This window comes from Rhincodon typus, chromosome 2 (genome assembly GCF_021869965.1).
Source record: "Rhincodon typus isolate 14 chromosome 2, sRhiTyp1.1, whole genome shotgun sequence".
NCBI lineage: Eukaryota > Metazoa > Chordata > Chondrichthyes > Orectolobiformes > Rhincodontidae > Rhincodon > Rhincodon typus.
This window is the reverse complement of record NC_063333.1, coordinates 124,856,376-124,881,375: the sequence shown is the minus strand read 5'-3', so window position 1 is coordinate 124,881,375 and position 25,000 is coordinate 124,856,376. Positions and strand designations below refer to the sequence as shown.

The 25,000-nt window shown below is 41.6% G+C and overlaps 1 protein-coding gene across 1 annotated transcript in view; it reads right to left on the bottom strand.

The window, feature by feature from the left end:
* tgfbr2b (transforming growth factor beta receptor 2b) overlaps nucleotides 1–25,000 on the bottom strand; it is a 174,760-nt gene that overhangs the window by 129,228 nt on the left and 20,532 nt on the right. The window contains exons 2-4 of the mRNA XM_020516642.2: nucleotides 18,964–19,120; nucleotides 17,232–17,431; nucleotides 8,404–9,218 (exon numbers count right to left, since the gene is read on the bottom strand). Coding sequence (XP_020372231.1) covers nucleotides 8,404–9,218; nucleotides 17,232–17,431; nucleotides 18,964–19,120 — 1,172 coding nt within the window. The remainder of the gene's footprint in view (nucleotides 1–8,403; nucleotides 9,219–17,231; nucleotides 17,432–18,963; nucleotides 19,121–25,000) is intronic.

Sequence of the window (25,000 nt, the reverse complement as noted above, 5' to 3'; positions counted from 1 at the left end):
GTGGAAAGTATTTCAATTCAAAGGGCATGGAGCTTGATCTTTAGTTCTAATATGGAAAGTCACAATTTTCAGGAACACAACTACAATATTAAGTGAGGAGTTCCTATATAATTAAATAATAGTAGCATGCCCTGTGGGTGTCATGGCGTCAAAGTAAGTGTGATGGGGTAACAGGGCTAAACTTATCTTTTCTCACACACCCACAAACAGTTCCAGTTTATTTTTACCATCACATTCTTCTGACAGATTTATTGTTAGCAGTGCTGCCAGAGACCCACAAATAGTTGAAGCAATTAGTTGGCAGTGATATTCTCAACAGTGTATATGACACAGATTTTATCATATACTAAAAAAAAATTGCTTTATAATTTTATACAAATAACTATTAATTGTATTCACATAGCAACTTTAAAAGGTAGCAAAATATCGCAGGGTGGCTCAATAAACTGACACTGAGCTACAGGAGATATTAGAGATATCCAAATGCTCATGGAAAAAGCTACATTTTCATATCTTTAAATTTTAAAAAAAACACATTAATTGGTAGTGCAGAGGATCAGAAGGACCATAGTTCTCTGTCCATTGATCGTCTAAGGCAGCAGGAGATAGATAAGGTGGTTAAGAAGGCATATGGGATACTTGGGGTGAATTTTTTTTTGAGGCGACCAAATCACCCTAAACAACTTCTTTTAACCCGTCTCATTTTCTTCAGGTCAGAGGGGTGGCCGCAGGTACACACATGGACACCAGCTATGCCTGTCTCTTCATGGGGTACGTGAAACATTCCTTGTTCATGTTCTATTCTGGCCCCCACCCACATCTCTCTCTCTGATATATCGATGATAATCATCGGTGCCACTTCCCTCTCTCGTCTGGAATTGGAAAAGTTCGTTGATTTCGCTTCCAATTTCCATCCTGGTCTCACTTTCACCTGGTCCATCTCTGACTCCTCCCTTCCCTTCCTCAACATCTGTTTCCATTTCTAGGGATAAACTGGCCACTAATATCCATTATAAACCCACTGACTCCCACAACAGCCTGGATATACATCCTCACACCCTGCTTCCTGTAAAGACTCCATTCTATTCTCTCAGTTTCTCCCTTTCTGTCGCATATTTTCCAAAGAGGTCAACTTTACAAGGGAGCCTACAAAATGTCCACCTTCTTCCTCAATTGAGGATTCCCTAGCAGTGTGGTCGAAAGAATTCTCAACCTGACTTAACCATCTCCTGCACTTCTGCCCTCAGCCCCTCTTCCCTCCCGCAACAGCGATAGGGTTCCCCTTGTCCTTACCTACCATCCCACCAGCATCCACATCCAGAAGATCATCAGCTGCCGTTTCTGCCACCTCTAGCGAGATGCCACCACCAGACACATATTCCCTTCCCCTCCCTTGTCCGCCTTCCGCAGGGACCGTTCCCTCTGGGACAACTTGGTGCATACTTCTTTCACTCCCAACACCACTCCCCACGGCACCTTCCCCTGTAACCGGCAAAGGTGCAACACGTGCCCATTTACCTCCTCCCTCCCCAGTATCCAAGGGCCCAAACATACCTTCCATGTGAAGCAACACTTCACCTGCACTTCCCAGAATCTAGTCTACTGCATTCGCTGCTCACAATGTGGTCTCCTCTACACTGGGGAAACAAAACGTAGACTGGGTGACTGTTTCACAGAGTACCTACATTCTGCTCTCAAAAAAAACCCCGAACTACCTGTTGCCTGCCACTTTAAGAGATTACCCTGTTCCCTGGCCAAGGTCTCTCTCTCAGGCTTGCTGTAGCGTTCCAGTGAAGCTCAGAGCAAGCTGGAAGAACAACACCTCATTTTCTGCTTGGGGACCCTGCAGCCCTCCAGACTCAATATCGAGTTCAATAATTTTAGGGCCTGAACCCTCCCATGTCCTAGCCCCCACCACCCTACACCACACACCAGACCTTGTTATCATATGGTCTTCTATTACACACTACTTATTGTTAGCCATTAACACCTATTCACCCTCCTACCCAGATCGTTATCCACTCTTTTGTCTGTCCAACTGTTCATCTCTCTCTCTGGGCTCTATCCCTTTTGTTTACTCCTTAGCCCTTCCCCCCACTGACATTTTCCTAGCTATCATCGGTTCTGAGAAAGGGTCACGGGACTTGAAATGTTAACTCTGATTTGTCTTCACAGATGCAGCCAGACCTGTTGAGCTTTTCCAGCAACTTCTGTTTTTGTTTATGGGATATTTGCCTTTTGTTAGTTAAGTCAAGAATACAAGGGCAAGCAGATATAATGGAGCTGATGTATTGTTAGTTAGGCCACAGCTGGAGTACTGTGTACAGTTCTGGTCACCACACTGTGGAAAGGATGTGACTGCACTAGAGAGGATGCAGAGGAGATTCACCAGCGTGATGTATGGGCTAGAGTGATTCAGCCATAAAGAGAGACTAGATAGGTTGCGTTGCTTTTCTTAGAGCAGGGAAGGCTGAGGGGGGATCTGATGGAGTGTATAAAGTTCTGAGGGGCATAGAAAAGGCAGATAGGGAGAAGCATTTCCCCTTAGTAGAGGGGGCAATAACAGAGGGGCACATTTTTAGGCTACGGAGCAGGAAGATTAGAGGCAATTTGAAGAAAACATTTTTCACCCAGAGGATTATGTACATCTGGAGCTCAATGCACAATAAGGAGTAGAGGGGGAACCCTCCAGCTATTAAGGAAGTACTTAGGTAAGTACTTGAACTGTCGTAGGATACAAGGCTTTGGGCCAAGTGCTGGAAAATGGGATAAGAATAGTTAAGTGCTTCACACCTGGCACAGACATGATGGGTTGCAGGGCCTTTTCCATGCTGTAAAAACTGGGTCCCTGTGTCCATAACATTCACTATTTATAGCTGCATATGGAAATAAGAGACAGACAGGGCACCCACCTTCCTGATCTCCATTCCAGGAAGGAGTCAATGTGCAATCTCTACCTGGCAACTTGAGGTAGGCTGGGCACTTTTCTCCTGAATGTGCTGAAGGTCATCACTTTCATATGTACACAATCCTCTGGGTGAAAAAATGTTTTCTTCAAATTGCCTCTAAACTTCCTGCTCCTTAGCCTAAAAATGTGCCCTTCTGTTATTGCTCCCTCTACTAAGGGGAAATGTTTCTCCCTATCTGCCTTTTCTATGCCCCTCAGAATTTTTATAAAATGGGAAAGTGTCCACTTTACAGTAGAAGGACAAAATTTCTCAATAATTTGACTGGTGTAGTTAGCCATTTCACACTGCTACTTTACAGCAGCAACATAAATGGCATTCCAGTCTAACAGGATGCTGCCATCAAACCACGGGCAATGGCCACATGTACCCCACATCCACAGGCATTGGCAGCCAACATGTGCCAGCCTCTAACATCCATCAGGAATGTTTCTGCACTTTGATGCTGTCATTGCAATGCGGCAGTAACAACATGTTGTGCTCAGGGATTCATACCCACCTCACTGGACCAGATTCATCTCTGGGGTCTTCATTTGCCATCATAGTGCTCACTCACTCTGAGCTGATCTGGATGCTCACAGCATCCCTGTTTTACTTTCTCCCCTCAGACATTCCAGGCTAACAGTACTGCTATCTTGTAGCACTTTGAATTTAAACACAAGCTTGGGGGATAACTGTACCCTGGTGCATTCTTCACAAACTGGGCACTGAAAGTTCACTTGCCTCGCAATCCACACCATTTCTCATCGATGATAATTTTTTGCTCCCTTTGAAATTTGATATCCTTGCATTAGTCCTGATGAGTGCAAGGTGAAAAGTTATGACTGCATGCATCTTTTCTCAACAATGGTTAAATTGCTTTGACAGGGTAGGTACAGAAACCTATTTCCTAAGGAAAAGAATAGGAAAGCAAAATCTTTAACAAAGAGCCATGCTATTTAAAGTGGAAATCAGGGAGTGAATTTACTCACAAAACGCATTGGAAATGAAAAATAAAACTTTCACTTCTAAAGGCTGTGAATGCTGGAGCAATTAGAATGAACAGTTTAGGTTTTGGTTAGGTAAGACCATCAGGTAACATGGAACAAACTAGGTGAAATGGAGGTGAGGTGTAGTTCATTCACCAGCCAACTGAATACTCAGTGCAGTATCAAAATGATCATTGCTTCAGTCAATAGAAAAGCTGGGACTGTTCTGCTCAGAGCAGAAAAGGTTAAAGAGAGATTTGACAGAATATTACAAACTTTCAGTTTTGAACACAAGTAGATAAGAAGAAATTGTTTTCATTGGAAAGAGGGCTGGTGATTGGAGGACACTGTGTCATAGAGTTATACAGCATGGAAACAAACCCTTCGGTTCAACTCATCCATGCAGACCAAATATCCTAAACTGAACTAGTCCCATTTTTATTTCTGTATTCATTCACGGGAGGACGGCGTCACTGGCCAGACCAGCATTTATTGCCCATCCTTGATTGCCAACAGGGCAGTTAAGAATCAACCACGTTGCTGTAGGTCTGGAGTCACATTTAAGCCAGACCAGGTAAGGATGGCAGTTTCCTTCCCTAAAGGACATTAGTAAACCAGGTGGGTTTTTTCCTGACAATTGGCAATGGATTCAAGGTCATCATTACACTCTCAATTCCAGATTTTTATTGAATTCCACCACTGCCCAGAATGTTATCTGGGTCTCTGGATTAACAGTCCAGTGATAATATCACTAATCCTTTGCTGCCCCAGCATTTGGCCCATATCCTTCCAAATCCTTCCCATTTGTGTACCCATCCAGATGCCTTTTAAATGTTGTAATTGTACCGGCCTTCACCACTTCCTCTGGCAGGTCATTCCATACACGTGCCACCCTCTGGGTGAAAAAGTTGCCTTTTAGGCCCCTTTTAAATCTTTCCCCTCTCACTTTAAACTTATGCCCTCTAGTTGTGAACTCCCCTACCCTGGAAAGAAGACCTTGGCTGTTCACCCTATCCATGCCCCGCATGATTTTATAAACCTCTATAAAAGGTCACCCCTCAGCCTCCAACACTCCAGGGAAAAAAGCCCCAGCCTGTTCAGCCTCTCACTATAGTTCAAACTCACCAATCCCAGCAACATCTTTCTAAGTCTTTTCTGAACCCTTTCAAGTTTAACATCATCTTTTCTGAAGGCAGGGAGACCAGAATTGAATGCAGTATTCCAAAAGTGGCCTAACCAGTGTCCCATATAGCTGCAACATGATATGAATACTGCCCTAAAAGGTGATGGAATCAGATTCAACTTTTATTTCCGAAGGCAACTGGATACATATGAAGGTAAAAGGGCAAAGTTGCTACGGTCCCAGAGAGCTGCTCTCTCTTTACAGAGAGAGAGAGAGAGAGAGACAACTGGTGGTGGTTTAATCTGAGTCACCACGCCTCAGATGATGGGAGAGGTTGAGAAGGAGAGTCCTTCATGGCAATTTCAGCCAATGCAGGAACTGAACCCGTGCTGGACAAATTGCATCTCTCTGCTTCGCAAACCAGCCGTTCAGCCAATTGAACAAACCAACACCCCCCCACCACACCCCCCACCCCCCTGCAAAATACCAGAAAAGAGAAAAAGACATCACCAAAGCTATGCAGAATGAGCAGCAGCGTGTATAAGCCTTTCAAAAACCTCACACAGGCACATGAATGACTTTGTTCTGCCCTCTATGATTCCACAACCTCTTTAATGCAACCTTGGTTACTGAATTAAGAAAAAGAAAGACTATAATTAAAAATTGTGCTTGTCTAACAAACTCTTAAAGTGCCTCGGAGAAGCTGTTTGGAAGATCTTCCGCTTATTAATTTTTGGGTGGATGGTATAATTTTGAACTCATCAGGAGCTCAACAAGAATAATACCAGAGACTCACTGTGCTGAAGGCCAGAGTGGAATTGATCTGTTGGCTGAATGTCCTTTTGCTCTCACTTGTCAAACGGTTACAGTAACATCAATTAGGTATCAGATAACATTGCCTAAGTGACTAAGTCAGTTTATTAGAAATTGCAATATTGAGAGTTTGGACTTCCACGAGACATTTGTCAAAAAGGTCACTTAATAGACTTGTTAAAATTAGAACCCGTACAATGAAAAGGGATTATGACAGTACCTGAGATTAAAGATATCAGTTATCCAGAGAGATTGGAGAATTTGGGCTTGTTCTCCTTATTAGAAAGGGAGGTTTGAGATTGTGTACAGTTTTGATAGAGCAAAGAGGCAAAACAGTTTCCACTAGAAGTTTCCTAACTAGAGGATACAGTTTTTAAGATGATAGGCAAAAGACAGAGGTTTTTTTTAATCTTCTTTCATGAATTGGAATGCACTGCTTGAATTGGTGGTGGAAACAAGTTCAGATGGTCGCTTTCTGAGAGGGAATCAGATAACTATTTGAAGGGAAAATAGTAAAGTGATTGATGGGGAAGAAACAGGAAAACGGGACCAGATCCACCAAAGACCCAGCAGAAGCGTGATTGGTTTAATGGCCTCCTCCTGTTCTGCATCATTTTAGGATCTTACCAATAGTCATTGACACATTGCTTTAGAGATGCTACTTACTGTGATGTTATATTGATAATGTTTTTGAGTCATGTTGTTAATTCTGTTCCTTTCCTGAAGAATCTGGAGATATCCTTTTAAAATATGACCTATTGAGTAACACATTGAGGAGGGATTAGAAGTTCGCCTTGGATTGTTCCACAATGGTTACCCAGCCCTGATCAGGCATGCTACTTCAAGATCACCCTTCAATGCTGCAATGTGAAACTTGTCTCTTTACCTTGGCTTCTCATTGATTGAGGGATGTGACAGGATTGTTTCAGGATGTGTTCAGGAGGAGCACTGACTCACCTCCTGAGAATATTTCTAAAACCAAAAAAAAGAAAGAAAGAGTGCTACCTCACTGGGTTTGTCCATGTGTTTTGAGGATAGGTGGGTTTTACTCTCAAGGTATTACAGGCTGTGACAAAAAACAGAAGTTGCTGGAAAAGCTCAGCAGGTCTGGCAGCATTTGTGAAGAAAACAAATCAGAGTTAAAGGTTCGGGTCCGGTGACCCTTCTTCAGAACTGACTATTATAGGCTGTGTTTCTCTTGAAGGTAGCACAGGAGCCATTAAAATGGTGGATTATGTGCTTAGGTGAACTTCCGTGTCACGTGGTATTTGTACGCTGAAGCAAGTGGCAGCCTGTGGAGCACAGTGAAGATGGGAGGATATGGCAAGATAAGTGCTTCTCTAGAAAAGGGAATGGCTCAATAAATCAGGAGTGGCTAAGGGCATGAATCCACCAATGTTGAGACTTATCATTAAAATCGTATGGTACTATTTCAGAGCTGAAATTGCAAATGGGTCAGCAAAGGAGGAGGCCATTCACCTTGGATCTCTGAAAAAAGCCCCGAACTATTTAATCTCCACACCCATCCCTCATTGCCCTGAAAAGTGGCCTTTCCAATTATACATCCAGTTCCCTTTTGAAAGTTAACATTAAATCCGACTCTACCAACCTTTAAGGCAGCACATTCCAGATCATAACAATTCGCTGCTTAAAAGGAAATCGTCTCATCTATCATGTGATTCTTTTTCTGATTAGATTATACCCGTGTTCCCTGGTTACTGATCCTCCTGCCAGTGGAAATAAGTCCTGCTATTTATTTTATGAAAGCACTACACAATTTTCTAAACCTCTATTAAATCTCTCCTTAACCTTTCTTGCTCAAAGGACAACAATCTCAGCTTAGAGTTGTACAGCACAGAAACAGACACTTCCATCCAACTCGTCCATGCTACTTCTGGAATTTTTGTGTATCTGAAGCTCCTCATCCTTGACACAATTCTAGAAAATATATATTCATAGATAAAGAATCCCTGGGAACTTTATTTTGTTCCACTTCTCTCAATATTTTTCCAACACTTAACTAAAAACCCAAGTGTAGTGTTGTCAATCTGTAATTGTCTGATTGGATGTGCTTTACCTAATGGTGTGGTAATAGTTTCATGCTTAGATGGAACAAACATTAGAATGAAGTTACAATGACATAGCCCCATTACTCCAACATCTCCTCCAGCTGTACCTTCTGTACTCCTCCTGTGATATAGATCAGACTCTATACTATAGGAAAGAAAACAACTCTTTGGAAGGTCTATTTTCAACTGCACTCGACAAAACATTGCATTTGTTTGGAGCCTCAAATGTAGTAAAATCTCCCAAGGTGTGTCGAGGGGATGTTATCAAACATAATGTGACACCAAACTATATGTGTAGTGGGGATAGGTGAGCAAGTACTTAACCAGAGAGATGTATTTTAATGAGTATTTAAGTGGAAGCAGCAGATATAATGGGACAGCATGATTAAGAGGAAGTATTTCCATAACTGGAGGCAACCAGTGTCATTTGTTCCCAACCTGAAGAGTTGAAAACTGGCACTCACCTGCCCACTGTTGGCTAAATCATCAACAGAGAGAGATGATTCCAACCTCAAGGATAATCCAAAGTCACAGAGACAACATGTCAGGTCATTTTTCACCAGAATGTTGGAGCTTTTTAGGTCCCTGTGAGCAATGGGCATCTTTGGCCTGCCACAAGGCGTGTATTCACTATGTAAGTGTGCAATTCCTCTGGCCAGCGATCCTCCCAGTAGGCACAGGTCCTCCCAGTTCACAACGTGCCTCATAAGGTAGTCTTGCAGGTTGCCTTGGGGGTGGTAGGCCGTGATCAGCCAATACTGCTTGCCCATTTCAGTCTCCCGCTCTTCCGCTGTCAGAAACTGCAGCACATTTTCATGTTTCAGGTTGACATCGGAGAAAATCTCCTTCTCATTCTTCCAGGACATGTACTCGTCAAAGTGGAATATCTTTGCTGCCACAGTCTCGAACTGCTCCGAGGTGCTCTGTCTCAGCTTGGCCTTGTAGACCTCAGCAAAGCGCCCCTTGCCCACCACAGCGTCAAGCTCCAGGGGCAGCAGCTCGGTGTTGTGGTTGATGTTGTTGGCGCAGGTGGAGCTGATGTCAGACTGGTCATCGTCAAGGTGCATGGCACTGCCCTCACTACGGTCATTGGGAGGTCGACGCCGGCGACCTGGCTTCCTGACCTTCTGTTCCTTCGCCCACTCTTTGTTCAGCTTCCTCCGCCTCTGGACCCGGTACCAATAGTAAGCAAGGATCACCACGGCAGCAAGACCGAGCAATGGGAGAAGAGTGACAAGGAGAACCTCCAATATCACCTGCCAGTCACTCAACATAATACCTAAAGGAGGGAGACAATATCAGAGCTGTATCAAAGTACATCAACATACACCAGTCAGATAGAACTAACAAGCTAAATACCTCGGCTACAGGAACTGTGGGTTTAAAAATCACTCAGTTCTTCTTAAACCCATCTTTAAAAGCACAACCAAGAAATAAAACAAATACAACGTATCCATCCTTCATTCATCTATGCCGCCTAATCTGAGTAGCATCAGCACATGTCATGGTAAGGCTCAGCAGATTGTTGGAGCTTTTCGAGTTGCTGTGTGCATTAGGGATTTCTAGCCCTATTGTACATGCTGAATACTCCCAGGACCTCCCACAGGAAGTGGTAGATGCAGATACAGTTACAGCATTTAAAAGACATTTGGCTAGGTCCAGAATAGGAAACGTTTAGAGGGGTATGGGCCCAATACAGGTAAGTGGGACTAGTTTAGTTTGGGAAACTTGGTCAGCATGGACAAGTTGGACCAAAGGGTCTGTTTCCGTGCTGCACGATTCTGTCTTACAATGGTACAGGCAAAGAGATTCATTTCTTTTTTAGGTTGACTTTGATTACCCACAGACTGGACAGGTGCTCCTACTCTATCTTCTTTTTCAAATATTTGACTAATTTTAAAAGGAAGTGTTAACTGTATCCACAGTTTTTAGCTGGTGTCTGAAACTTTTCATTCGTATGGACTCCTCTCTTACATGCATTTCTTTGGACCACTGTCCATTCTCAGCTGTGGCTCAGTGGTGGAATTCTAGCCTCAGAAACAGTTAGTTATGGGTTCAAATTACACCTTGGAGACATCAGCACATAATCCAGGCTGATATCCTAGTGCAGTACTTAGGGAGAGCTGTATTGCCACAGGTTTGCTCCTTTGGATGAGGTGATAAAATGAGTCTGTGTCTGTCCCCTTGGGTGATCCTCTGGCATGAATTTGAAAAAGAAGAGAGTTTTCCCCATCAATCAATGGGGCAGCTCGGTGGTTAGCACTGCTGCCTCATAGTGCCAGGGACCCGGGTTCGATTTGAGCCTTAGGTGACTGTCTGAGTGAAGTTTGCACATTTTCCCTGTGTCTGCGTGGGTTTCCTCCCGGTGCTCAGGTTTCCTCCCACAGTCCAAAGATGTGCAGATTAGGGGGATTTGCCATGCTACATTGCCCATAGTGTTAAGGGATGTGTGGGATAGATGGGTTAGACATAGGGGTAGGGTTTAGGACGCTCTTCGGAGTGTTGGTGTGTACTCAATGGGCTGAATGGCCTGCTTCCACACTGTAGGTATTCTTTGAACTAAAAATCATTAAAACACATAATATCCAGTCATGTATTTGACTGCTGTCTGCAGTACCTTTATGTATCCAATTGATTGCCATGTTACAACAGAGATTACATTTCAAAAATGCTCCACGGTCTGTGAGAGCTTTGGGGACATCTATAAGGCATGAAATGAAGGAAAGATCTTTATTTAACAGTATGCAAACAGAAGTCACCGCAATTTAATCAAGAAACTCTCGTAGTTCCGTGCGCTTTCCCTCCCGCACATCAAAGCCGCTCATAATTGGAACCAAATCTCACCTCATACAATATTAACTGTGACCATCTTCAGAGGGATTAAAAAGGAAGCACATACATAAAACATGGAGATGTGATCCGGAAGGGAGTTTCATCATCACAAACACAGGGTTCTGCTGCAGGACTGTGAGACTCATCTGATGAAAGCTGAGGTGCTTGAATGGAGCTCATCACAATTTGCAGATACTTATGGTAAAATTTGTAGAAGGAGGCAGTCACTGAGCATACCTTTAACTCACATCCTTATTGGAACGGAATTCTCACTTCCCCCAATGCCTAAAATTATTTCTCCCTTTCCACTAAATTCACAATTTGCCAGTGAGCCATTAAATTTGTTCTGTTAAAGTTTGGCATTGAAGCTTTAGGGATTAACATGGATGAATACTGACAACAGGTTTACCACTACTGTGGAAAATAACTCTGAGTTAGTAATTGCTGGCAAAGGTCCCACACTGTGCTGCATACAGGAATCAGGCCTAATTTGTTATATCTTTCGGATTAGGTGGTGTTCAACTCACCTACTGTGAGCCAAGCATCTCATAACACCACCCCCCTCCAAAAATAAAAAAAACAGGGAGACTTAAAACATGACAATTGATTAAGCCCCAGGATAAGATTGAAAACTCTCCTTTGCACATATTGCTCGCGGTCTCATCACAAGACCTCCCATTTCCAACTACGCCGTATATTCAAATAGTATTTCTAGCTCCAATTTCTCTAACATATTTATAATTAATACACAAACCTATTCAAAAGTAAATGGAGTAAAATGCACAATATTTCCTGGGTTCTTTACAGCGATATCCAGGAGATTAATTTTTAATTCATGGAGACTATGGGGCAGTCTTGTAGTTTTGACTACATTGAACAGGGAATAAACTTCTTGAAAAAAAAATGAAACATATCTCAACAACTAATCCACAATATGAAGGACAGGATTGGAATAGGCATCCAGATTTCTAATTTCTTTTTCAGGTCATGTTCAAACTGCAAGCCCTTAGAATGAAAGCATACAAAAAAAAAGACAGCTTGCAATTATCCAGCTACTTTAATTTAGTGAAACATCACAAGACTTCGAAAAAGTATAATTAGACAAAATTTGACGTCAAGTCAATGAAGGCATGACAGGTGACCAAAAGCTTGGCTAAAGAGATAGGTCCTGAGGACAATTTCGAGGACGAGAGTAGGGTGATGAGTTAGAGAAGTTTAGGAAGAGGATTTCAGAGCTCAGGGTCAGGACATCTGAAGGCACAGCCACTATTTTGGAGAAAACAATAGGGGATGTGGAAGAGGCCAGAATTAGCAGAATGCAGAGTAACTGAAAAGTTGAAAAGCCAGAGGTTGTACAGAGATAGAAACTCCAAAAAGGAATATGAACACAAAAATAAGCATTTTATAATGGAGGTGCCAGGGGTGAGGGGGTGGGGTGGGGTGGGTAGTGGGGGTTAGGGACCAATGTAGGTCAGCCAGTATTTGGGTGATGGGTGAATTAGATATGGTGCGAATCAGGATTTAGGCAGCAGAGTTTTGAAAAGGTATCATATTGAATGGCAATGTTTGGGGAGCTGCTGGGCATGTAAGTTTTGGATCAGCTTAACCTTGAGGGTTAGGAATGGCATTCAAGCACCAAGTATCCAATCCTGACTGGATTCAGTGACCTGCTGAAGGAATGAACGTGGTTTAGCAACAAACCATTGATCCATTCAAACCAAGATCCACCAGTGAAATTCCTTGTTGAACTTGGCAAATCACATTAGTTCCTTCACGTGCAAAACAGTAGCACAGCAATCTGCCACAATTTTAAACAGACTTTGTAAGGCTTTGTTTTTTTCTGTCCTTCTGAATGCAGAAGGTAGTGACGGAAAACTGAGGACAGGCATCATGACACTTCTCTCCCAGAGGTTTGAAAAGGATATATTTTGTGTGCAATGCTGCTTGATGGAGAAAGCTCTTGCGGGCCAGTGCTCACTGAAAGAACTAAAGGATCGACAGAGTTTTGGTAGCACCTTCGGTAGGATGGCACAGTGGTTAGCAATGCTGCGTCACAGTGCTAGGATTTGACTATGGTGACTGTCTGGGTGGAGTGTGCACATTCTCCCCGTGTCTGCGTGGGTTCCCTCTGGTGCTTGGGTTTCCTCTCACAGTCCAAGGATGTGCAGGTTAGGTGGATTGGCTGTGAAAAATTGCCCCGTACTGTACAGCCTAGGTGCATTAACTGTACTAAGATGTGGAGTTGTGCAGATAGGGTGGGATGCTCTGAGGTTTGGTGCAGACTCAATGGGTCAAATAGCACTGTAGGAATTCTATGATTCAAAAATTTCTGGATGTTCTTAAACACCATACAATCAAAGAAGTACTTTTTGAAGTGTAGTCACAGCACAACTGTCAAACACAAGGCTGTTAACTTATTCATTGTAAGATCTCACAAACAGCGTGATAACAAAGAGATAGCTTGTTTCCTCGTAATGTTGGTTGTTGAATAAATATTGGCTAAGAGACCAGGGGCACCTCTTTTGGTCTTTTTCAAAATACTGTCAAGGTTTGTCTTATATCCACTTGAGAGTCAAATCAGGCCTAATTTCATATCTGAAGAAATGGCATCTCAAATACTCAGCCTCAGCAAGACACTAGAATGATAGCCGACAACATGTGCTCTGGTCTCTAGGAGTGGGCTTAAACCCACAACCTTTTGACTCAGAGGTGACAGCAATGCCAGTGAGCCACAAGAAGGCTGTGCAACTCTCTGTCTGAGAGTTGGCCTGAAATAACCTCGGAACTCAACTGAGCCTGTCCATTAACGCTTCAATGTTTGACTACAATAGACACATAGCATAAAATTGTATATCAGCAGTTGTATAAATAGTGTTCAGCTCTCTCAAAAATTGCAGATTTATTGCCAGAAGGCTTTGTTTCAGAAGGCTTAATCGACTGTCATTCTGCTCTGTGCTTTAAAAAGATTCTTGGTTTTATCACTGGGTCCTGTTGACAGCATACATTTTTAGCCAGCTCCTGACTGTCATTTTATCATTCGCTCCACTCAATTTTGAGAAGAGGGAGAATGTATCTTGTAAATACATTCCTGCACTGAGCTGAGAAATTCATACAGAGCAGTTTGGAGTTTCAAGGATCATTAATTGTTTCTGTCAGACATTCAGAAAGTCTGTAAAAAAAAATTACAGTTGTTTCACGGGGAAACCAGTGAGAGTGTCCCAACTTGACAGGCCCCAGGAGAGAGTGAGGGAAGAAGGGGAAAGAGGGAGATATGGGGGGGGGGGGGGAAGGGGGGGAGGGAAGAAGGGGGGGGGGAAAGGAGGGGGGCAAGGAGAGGGGTGGGGGGGGGTGGAAGGAGAGGGAAAAAAAGAGTGGGGCGAAGGGAGGGGAGGGCAGGAAGGAGAGAGATGGAAAGGGAAACAGGTGGGAGCAGGGGTGAGGTGCAAAGAAGATGGGGTAAGATGGGTGAGAGGAGAAGAGGAAATGGGAAGAAGTGATAATAAGTGGGGTGGGGTGGGGGGAGAAGATGTTATGGTATAGGAAGAGAAAAGGAATAAGGAAGAAAGACACCGAGAAAATGAGGTAATGATAGAGAGAAAAACAGAAAGAGAGTGGGTGCTGAATTTTTTTTAAAAAACTATTATATAATAACAATAAAATCAAACTATTGAAAATCAGTCATTTTTTGAGGTGGGCCTGCAATGCTTCATCTCCAGCCGTTTAAAAGCTGTGAACAGTGGTCAGTGAACGCAGCCGCGAATGGCTAGGCTACCGTGAAGGAAAAAAAGATTTTGAATTAGACTTGGTCAGGTCAGACTTGGGAACTGTAGTCAACAAATCAGGATTGTCCTCGGATGTTTATGTAAAACATCTCAAGAAAGAACCAAATTTTGAGCAGTTCAACTCGGACGTCAGTCAGTTTGCAATAAATGAGTGCAAGCGGTATCTGCTTGTAAACATGTCTTGGGGAGTACAGGCTTTGATGTGCTAGTAAATTTAAACACAGACAGGAAACCACATGTCTGAGATCAGACACACAATTCACTTCCAACCAGCGATACAGTACATGACGCAGAGGCAGACAGACAATCTGTTTTCAGTTAATACAGAGAGAGAAAGGACAGCTGGATTCTTCAACTACTGTTTAAATAGTGACTTCAATATTATTTTTTGAAGCTGTTACAAAGGAATCCAGCTCTTAATGAGTTAAGTTTACACAAGGCAGGCTCCTCTGCACTGGTCGTTTACACTTAACAGAAGGACTTCAGAAAGATTCAAACATCAAAGTGTCTTCATATGAGCCATGCACTTTTGTAATCTCCATTGTCTGATTTGTCCTGCTGCTCCTTCAGCAACCATTCACGGATGAGAAGTTTCCTTCTGTAAAATATTGGGAAGGCTAAACCTGTTATCTTTGCTCCCAGCCATGAGCTTTGTTCTTTAGTCATCAACTCTAACCCTCTGCATAGCAAAGCTCAGTGCTGAGCCATGCTATTGGTAACCATGGTGTCTCATTTGAACTGGAGCTGTGCTTCCAATTCCCTGTCTTCCTAGTGAGGCAGAGATAGTAAGAACTGCAGATGCTGGAGAATCCGAGACAACAAGGTGCAGAGCTGGATGAACACAGCAGGCCAAGCAGCAGTGCTCCTATGATGCTGCTTGGCCTTCCTAGTGAGGCAGCCTGCTTCCATCTCTAACATTGCCTATCTCTGTCTCAGCTTAACCATCACTGGTCATTCATACTGTTATTGCCTTGAGACTAGACTATTAAAATCTCCTCTTATCCAGCCTCCCATTTTGGAAATTAGAGTCCATCCAAAACTTTTCTGCCTGGACTCTAACTTATGTAGATCCACTCATCCTGCTTGAGCTTGCAGACTCCTAATCTGGAAACACCTCAAATTTAAAATGTCTATCCTCTCATTTTCAAATTCTTCAACAGCTGCACCCTTCATCATTTGTTATCTCCTCCAGCCCTACAACCATTTTAGATTTCAGAGCTTCTTCAATTCCTTGCCTCTTGCATATCCCTGATTTTCTTCACCTTACATTGATGACTGTGCCTTCAACCACCTAGACTCTGGAGTAGCCTTCCAGAACCTCTGTCTCTTTGTCTCTCTCTTCCATTTAAGATGCTTCTGAAAACCTGTCTCATACTAAACTTTTGATCACATTTTTGATCATTGCCTTCCATAACTCAAAGCCAAATGGTGTTTGAAAACTTGGTCCAGAAAACTATTGCGGGGTATTATGTTAGAAGATGATGTATTAATGCAGATTGTTTTTGTTAGTAAGTTACTCCAGTTTGAAACACTTTTGCTCCAACATTTCCTTTCAAATGAAAAGTCATTGATTGGAGAGAAAGTTCCCAGCAACGAGAATTCCCAGACTGGTTTTAGATGAGCCACATACCAAATAAGATTAGCTGAATTAATCACCAAATGTATGAAAAGTTCAGTAACTTGGACGACTGAATTAAGAGCAAGCAGAATCATACTCAAATCATTAACATTACAAACACTCAAAAAATTCAAAAAACAGATAGGTTTAAAAGTAGTGAAATAATTGGTTTGACTTCTTATATCTAATTCTAATTATACACCTTTTCTGAATCCGGATATTATAATTGGGTGCTCATCACTGTGAATTCGTCTTCAAAAGACAATAAAACATTACAATAAAATTAATTAAACACCTCTAAGCTGCAATAAATCAGAAGGAGAATAAGAGGACAATATGCGCTATGAAACTTAGCAATATCTCAGTGCGCACCAGGACTGCTCAATATCTGTAATTAGGGAATCTTGGATTTTTAGAACTCTTCATGCTCCACAAGTCATTTTTGAAGTTGTCACAGTATCTTTACACTCCTCCTGTGCAGCGTAACGTGATAGAGTGGAAGGTTTCTCAGATTAGTTCACTCGACTGATTCCTGGGATGAAAAAGTCACCTTGTGAGGAAATGTTGAGCAGGTTGGGCCTATTCTAGTTTAGACGAATGAGAGGAGATGTTATTGAAACATACAGGAATCCAAGGAGACTTGACAGGGTGGATGCTGAGGAAATCTAGAATTACGGACACAGTTTAATAATTAGGGGTCTCCCATTTATGAATTTGATAAGGCTTTTTTCTCCTCTGTTCAAGAGGTTATTACGCTGTGGACATCTGTTGCCTAGACAACAGTGGAGGCTGTGTCAATCAACTTATTCAAGGCTGAGTTCACTAGACTGTTGATCGACAAGGGATGAAGGTCGGGGGAGGGGAAAAAATAGTGTAGAGGCCACAATCAGATCAGCCAATGGTCTTATCCAAAGGTAGAGCAGACTTGAAAACCATGTGACTTCTCCTGCTCTTTGGTTCTTTCTCAGCTCTGATTAAAAGGTCAGATGGGCTAAAAGTATGCGCACACACACAGATTTGTCATAATGAGGAACTAGTTTCAGCTTCAACTTCAACTTACCAACATCATCAGTAAATATCAGATTTTTGTTGCATTCTTCTTTAATTGAACATGAGCAGATGTAGAACACAGAGCCAGGAACCTTCTTTTCTTTCATCTTGCATTCCGTATTATTGTAATCGTCTAGCAGGTGTCCATACAGAGGAATGGCTGGATTATGGCACAGTGTTTCAATAGTTACATTAGCATCTTGCTGTCTCCTAAAGTTGAAGATAAAGCAGGGGTGCTTAAAATGAAAAAAATAACGTGTAAAAGTAGAAAAGGAGGCTTTGATAATTGAGAATGAAGCGTACCAGAAGAGGCAAAAGACACAATACAACCCCTAATCCAGGTCTCACATATCAAAAGGAAATAAAACCCCATGAGCTCCACAGACCTCTACTTTTTTCTCCTTGCATGTGTGAAATGATAAACGGATTTGGTTTGTAGACCCAGAGAAAACATTTTCTCTGTTGAAAGTATTGAAAACTAAGGGGCACAATCTTAAATTTAGAATTATACATTAACAAGAGGAAAAGCTAGAAGTGTTTTGTGATGCAATGAAAGGATAATGGAAAACTAGAACTCTTCTCCTTAAAAGCCTGGGGAAGCTCGTGACCAATTGAATTTTTCTATTTCAAAAACAATACATTTTTCTTTGGTAAGGGTATCAAGTGATATGGAACAATAGGTGGGGCAAAAAGGTAGAGATCTGTGAGAGAATTCCACTTGACCGTTATATTTCTTGTGTGTAAAAGGTGTATCCTGATCTTACTCTCAATTTGATGTCTCTAATATTAAGATTGTGCTTCCTGGTTCCGGGCTTCCCATTAGGAAATGACCTCTTTGCATCTACCTTGCCACATCCTGTTATGATTTTAAAATTCTCAGCCACATGTTCCTTTAACCTTGTGAATGCAAAGGAAAATAAACTCTTACGGCAAAACTGAAACCATCAATTTAACGCAACTGTAGATTAATGAACCACCAGCATACTGTACAATGATGGTGTCTAATGATGTAATGACAATGTCAGTCTCACAGGATGATGTAGAGAGAACAGGAATGGAGAGGAAGTTGTATTAGAATGTACATAAATGAGTTATTTTAGGAAGTACCATGGACCAAGAAGCAGTACTTTAGGAAACTAAATAGTAGTAAACACCAATCATGCAACAAAACGCCCTACAGGGCTTGTGAATCACATGGCAAAATCTCTTTACTTTGTGTATATTATCAGCCTTTATCCTCTGTATAACTGGGGTTACTTAATGAGTAAATTAACAATAATTAATAAGAAATTAACGGGCCTTCAATTCTGGTCTGTCTTACATCTTGCCTCAGCCTAAACATAGTACATTGGATGAGTTGGAGTGGTGAATTAATACTCACTACCACAAACTAACAATGATCCCAACTGAAAAGAAAGAACTTCAATTTGTATAATACCTTTAATAACCTTAGGACATTCCAAATGATTTTAAAATAAATTAAGCTGGAAAGATGGCAGTCACTTTGTACGCAGTAAACTCCGATTGATAACAATGAGGTAACTGACTCAACTATCTACTTAAGGTTCTGATTGACCAGTAAATAATAGCCAGGATGCTGGGAAGATGCCCTTGTTTTTTGTCAAATATTACTGAAATCTTCTATGCTCCTCTGAACATGAGCATATATTAAAAAAATGTTTGCGATGGAACTACCAATGCACCGAAATCAAAATAAGTTGGGAAGAGAAGGGAGTCCTTACCAGATAGAGACACACACTTCTTCCTCGTTCTCACAGATGGAGTTAATGCTGCAGTTAACAGTGCAGACACCACTGTTGGTGCAATTGGTGGGCTCGATATCACAGAACCGGCAAAGATTATTTGGCCCCCATTGGTTCGGAATTATGAATCGTTTTACTGGTATCAGAAAGAAAAGAAGACAAGGTTTTAGTGTTTTTACAAATCAAAATGCATGGACTTACATTCTCAACGAAGAACAAAAATACACAACTTTTGCAAAAGCAAACTTTGCAACTGTTAAGCTTGACTCCTGTATCTGGCAAGGGATCAAAAAACAGCAAGATCACAAATATGATGACATGTCAGAAGTATTTCATGCGCACTGTGTTTTGGGACGTGCTAAGGGTTTTTCAATGCCAGTCAGTGTTTCTATGATTTCGAAACATATTTGTGATCAGAAATTCAGCCAAAGAAAAGGATGGATGGAATGAATATATTCTATTGGTTTTAAATTTATTTTCCTCTTCTCAGTGTTTCCCACCCCTCACTCCCCTCCCCGACCCATCCTTCCTGGAATCGGCCTTTTACAAGTATTTAGATACATCTGGTTATTATCCATCCCTAAATGGCAACTATTCTCCTGTACAGGCATCACAGTAACCTAACAACCCTCGCTCTCCACTTCATTCTGTTCTCACACAAAATCCATACCCACTTGTGTTATCCAGATAATGGTCAGGAAATGGTTACTGCCTGATCATTTTCACATTTCTTCAGCTCAGAAATGATCAGAATGATTCTTAGTATCTCTTGAGATCTCGCAGTTAACGATTAGGAAGCTCGTTCTACTTAAAGAATTCTGTATGAAGGTCAGTCCCTCAGTTATCTTTAACCTCCATTCCTCCACCACCACGCTACTCTATATTTTATTTTCCGGACGCTATGCAGTAACTCAGCAAAGTTTCAATGACTGCACTCAGAAAACTCATATCCTAGAAGATCAAGGGTGGAAGATGCATTGGAATATCACCATTATCATGAACACCTTCACGGGCAACATCATTCTAACTTGGAAACGTGTCAATTGTTCATCGCGGTTATGTTAAAATCTTGGAGCTTCCTTCCTGACAGCATCACCATGGATTACAACCATTCAACAGGGCAGCTCATCACCAACTTCTGAAGAGGAACTAATGATGACCAATAAATACTGCATTTATCAGCAATGCCAAAATCCAGAGAATGAATGTTTGAAAAAGTTCAGCAATCAAACTGGAACCTTTCCAACATGTATGTCTCAGTATTGTGCAGTACATCAACTGTCTCAGTAACTGGTGAATTGTGAAGGATTTTTTTTCTACCTTGGGATTTACGGTTCACAAATAACAGTGTTGCAGACTTCCCTTGGAGTATTAATTTCTTTAAAAAAAATTATACTTCACCTACAGACCAGACTGTTATTTGAGAGTTTAGGTGCTATGATCTACTGCCTACAACAGAAATCAGTTTGTGGCTGTCAGGTGTTCCCTAGATTGCCTTGAAGTCCAACCAAAAATTCCAACTCCTCAGACAGAAAAAAAGTAATTGCATTTAGAACATGTTTATTATTTCATAGAGTCACAGAGCTATACAGCATGGAAACAGACCCTTTGATCCAACACATCCATGCCGACCACATATCCTAAATTAATCTAGTCCCATTTAGCCCATATCCCTCTAAACACTCCCTACTCATATATCCATCCAGATTCCTTTTAAATGTTCAAATAACAGCCTCCACCATCTCCTCTGGCAGCATGTTACATACATGCACCGCCCTCTATGTGAAAAAGTTGCCCTTTAATTCCTTTTAAATCTTTCCACGCTCACCTTAAACCTATGCTGTCTAGTTTTGGACTCCCTTACCCTGAGGAAAACACCTTGACTATTCACCCTATCCATGCCCCTCATGATTTTATAAATGTCTATAAGGTCACCCCGTTGCCTCTGACTCTCCAGGGAAAATATTCAGCCTCTCCCTATAGCTCAAACCCTCCAACCCTGGCAACATGCTTGTAAATCTTTTCTGAACCCTTTCAAGTTTCACAACCTCTTTCCCATAGCAAGGAGACCAGAACTGAACGCAGTATTCCAAAAGTGGTCTAACCAATGTCCTGTACTGCCGCAACATGACCTCCCAACTCCTACAATGTCCTTAGATCATATACAGTGTTTCAAAAGCCAATTAGCACATACCACGTTCCTCTAAATAAATGATCCGAATGAGTACCCTTGGCTATAAATCCCTCAGGTTATATGTGTCCGAGGTGGCCTTTCATTATTAGGCCTCAGGCCCAGTGAGTGGATAAGCTCAAACATTGAAAACATTTCGGCGCTCTCAGGTAATTGAGGAAGGCGAGGAGGATGATAAGTGAGCTGGAGGGCTAAAGAGCAACACTCCTGCTACTCTAAAAAAAAGTCTACATTCAAGTCAATATATTTCAAACACAACTAAATGGCAGCGCATTGCTATTGAGATTTGTTTTAGGACCACCTGCATATGGAATTTGTTTTCTCAAATGCAGTCAGAGCTGAATGTCTCCAAGGTAAACTAACATTACTGTAGTATTCTTTTACATCACCTGTAAAGAACCCTTCACTTGTTTAAGGCGTGGAAACTGCATACAATTTTCTTTTTTGTCTGTACTAATATAACTAGCCATTCAGCCCTGGCTGGATGACATTTTGCTTCCTGGCCTCAGGGAGGTCAGCTTAGGCTACCTTTCAATACCTGAAATATGGTTGTGGTGCCATCAATGCCATCAATCCAGGCCACCATGCCCATATTAGCACAGTATTCACAATGATGTTATACGATATACATGATATCAAGTGTTGACCGCTATTCAAATCACCTCAACCCAGCAGCAATTTTGAGTGGGTAGTCACTGCTCTACCTAAAGTTTTTGGGGTAACATTTATAACTAAAGGCCAATGACTGAATTCCATACTTCCACAATTGTGGGGATTGCGAAACAGAGATACAATTTTATCCAGCACACTTTAAAAATAGAATCAGACGCGGTCTTAGAAGGATTAGTTAAACACATTTCTGCCAATCTGCACAACCACATGAACTGTACCAATGCATTAGGCAGGACACGACCTGTCACTGGGACTGAAGTTCAACTAGCCATTAATATTTATTGCACATTGCTAATGAAGACAATACAACCTGGTTTCTAGATCTGTTTACAAGTAAAGTTTTCCCAAAAGCAAAACAGAGCGAGAGTGGATTAAAATGCATGGCACATTCCACCTTATCAACAACGACCAAATATTTAATGGAAGGAATGTGACAAAATCCAATTTAAAATTTTACATCACACAGACACACATACCTTTACTGGAAACTTACAGACACAATGTGAAGCAATATCTCTGTAAAAATCATTAATTTGCCTTAAAAGTGAAAGTGCACCAGCATGATTCATTCAATAATCTGAGCGACACACTGGTGCAAGAACTCAAGAACAGTTGACTTAGCTCTCATGCATGGTGCACCAGTAATGGGCTTTGGTTACTACTGAGCAGCCCTTTTGATGACCTTGAAAAAGTATTTGGATTTATAATTAATTTTGGTAAAGTATAACTAAAATATAGCTGAAAAGAAAGCCTGACGACCTGTTCCCAGGACACTTGAGTAAAGCTGACAAGGTTATATAGCATAGGGCCCAGTCATGACAAACTAATTTTACTGTCCAAGCTTTCCAATTTCCTGATGAACTGAACCTCTGTTTAAAGTTTAATCATTCTATGAATACATAAAATACATAGCTGCATATCTCCACTGCTAACGTGCATCACAAGGTAACAAATCCTGAGTGACACACTTGATAATTCTTTTCCTTCCCACAGCCTGGTGTCCAGCACTATTTGACTGAAGGTATTCAGTCCATTGTCAATCCCTATTGGTCCATATTCAGCTTCCATTATGCAATTCAGAAGAGATTTTATGAGATTAATAACAATAACTTTGTTGCCAGAGTGACCTTTAGAATGGTCAGCTGATTAGCCTGTGGCCAGTCCGGTCAGCAGACTGTGCGGAGTGTCTGAACTCTGGGAAGAAGTAAGTTACTTGATGGTGATGATTAATCAGCCCTGTTCCTGCTAACTTGCTAAACATGCAAAGTCTTTGCAATTCAAAAGCTATGTCAAGAATGACACAGTTTTGATTTTTTTTCTTTCATTTGCATCACTAATATTGTAATACTTCTTACAAAATTGTTCATGGGATGTTGGCATTGCTGGCTAGGCCAGCACTAGCCAGCATTTATTGTCCATCTCTGCCCAGCGCGTAGTTAAATGTCAGCCCCATGTCAGCCACATGTAGGCCAAACCAGATAAGGATGGAAGATTTCCTTCCCTAAAAGCACATTAGTGAACAAGATAAGTCTTTACAACAATCAAAATCACTGTTAGGCTAGCTTTTTATTCCAGATTTTTAAAAATTAAATTCAAAATTTCACCATTGGCTATAGTAGGATTTGAACCAAAGTTCACAGAACACTTGTTGTGGCTCTGGATTACTAGTCTAGCTCGATTACTACTGGGTTGTCTCCCTTTCCCCAAAACATGATCTTGCTTCAGAGAAAACCTGGCTCTAAATTGACAAATCAGTCTGAAGAGGAGTTAAAATTGCGAGAATATTTATGTTTTACATGAGTTGTTGAACCGTAAGTGTTACACTGCCAGATTTAAATTTTGGAAATTTCCCATTTCAAAATCCGATTTGAGTGCAAGTTGGAATTTTCAACCATACATTTTCTGATAGATAGCAAACCTTAGCACAATACAAATCATTTGCAACACTCCAACAGTGACAACACAGATAACAAGAATATGCAAGAAAAAAACAGAAAATAAAGTTAATTTATATTTTTACAACACCTTTCATGACTGCTGAATTTGCCATCCAATACCCACCTCTCATGGTTGTTCATAGCCCATATGCCCCAGTCATCCACATGATCCTTTATAGTCCCTCTGCCAATTCAGTGCCAACTTAATCCATACTGGTCACCCTTTGCTCTTCCCTCTCAATCCCAACTCACCTACTGACCGACACATGCATTAATTAGGAGGCATCATGGCAGAAAATATAAATGTTAACAGCCTATTCGTTATGTCCCTATTGAAAAACGCATTTTCATTGATACAAAATAAACATGTACAAGGTGATGAGAGGCATAGATAGAGTGGATAGTCAGAGACTTTTTCCCAGGGCGGAAATGACTATTTTGAGGGGGCACAATTTTAAGGTGATTGGAGGAAGGTATGGGGAAATGTCAGAGGCAGGTTCTTTACACAGAGAGTGGTGGGCGTGTGGAATGCGCTGCCGGCAGTGGTAGTGGAGTCAGATACTTTAGAGACTTTTAAGCAACTCTTGGATAGGCACATGGAGGATAGTAAAATGTAGGGTATGCAGTGTAGATTGATCTTAGTAAGATAGTAGGTCGGCACAACACCGTGGGCCAAAGGGCCTGTACTGTGCTGTACTGTTAAACAAAAATTTCTCCAATGCCAACAAACATCTTCCTGAAGTACTTAAAAATATTATGTCAATAAACATTTCCATTCAACATGCAGATGGAGTTATTCATTGTGAAAATGATTGTTTGGGAAATCAGTCAAGCAGCACAAATCCTATAAAGATTTAATACAACCAGACACACTCAAACACCTTACAGGCTTTTACATTTAAAAAAAAACTTAACATTGGTTTTTTGGGATCATTTCTTGATAACTATGCAAATCCCAGCAAGTTTGTACACAATTATACCAATGAGCTGCCTTCCCATATTGCCAAAGGGTGCCCTACTGCTCTCAAAGGATACCTTACCTCCACCAAAGGTGTCCTGGGACCAGATGCAAAAGGATACCTTATCTACCAAAAAGGGGAGAACTATAAAATTCCTGCAGCACTCACACCGTCTCAAGCTCACACACCACTCATACCCTCGCCATGCCAACCCATGCAACCTATTGCCTCTGCACACCCCCATGGCCTACCATATC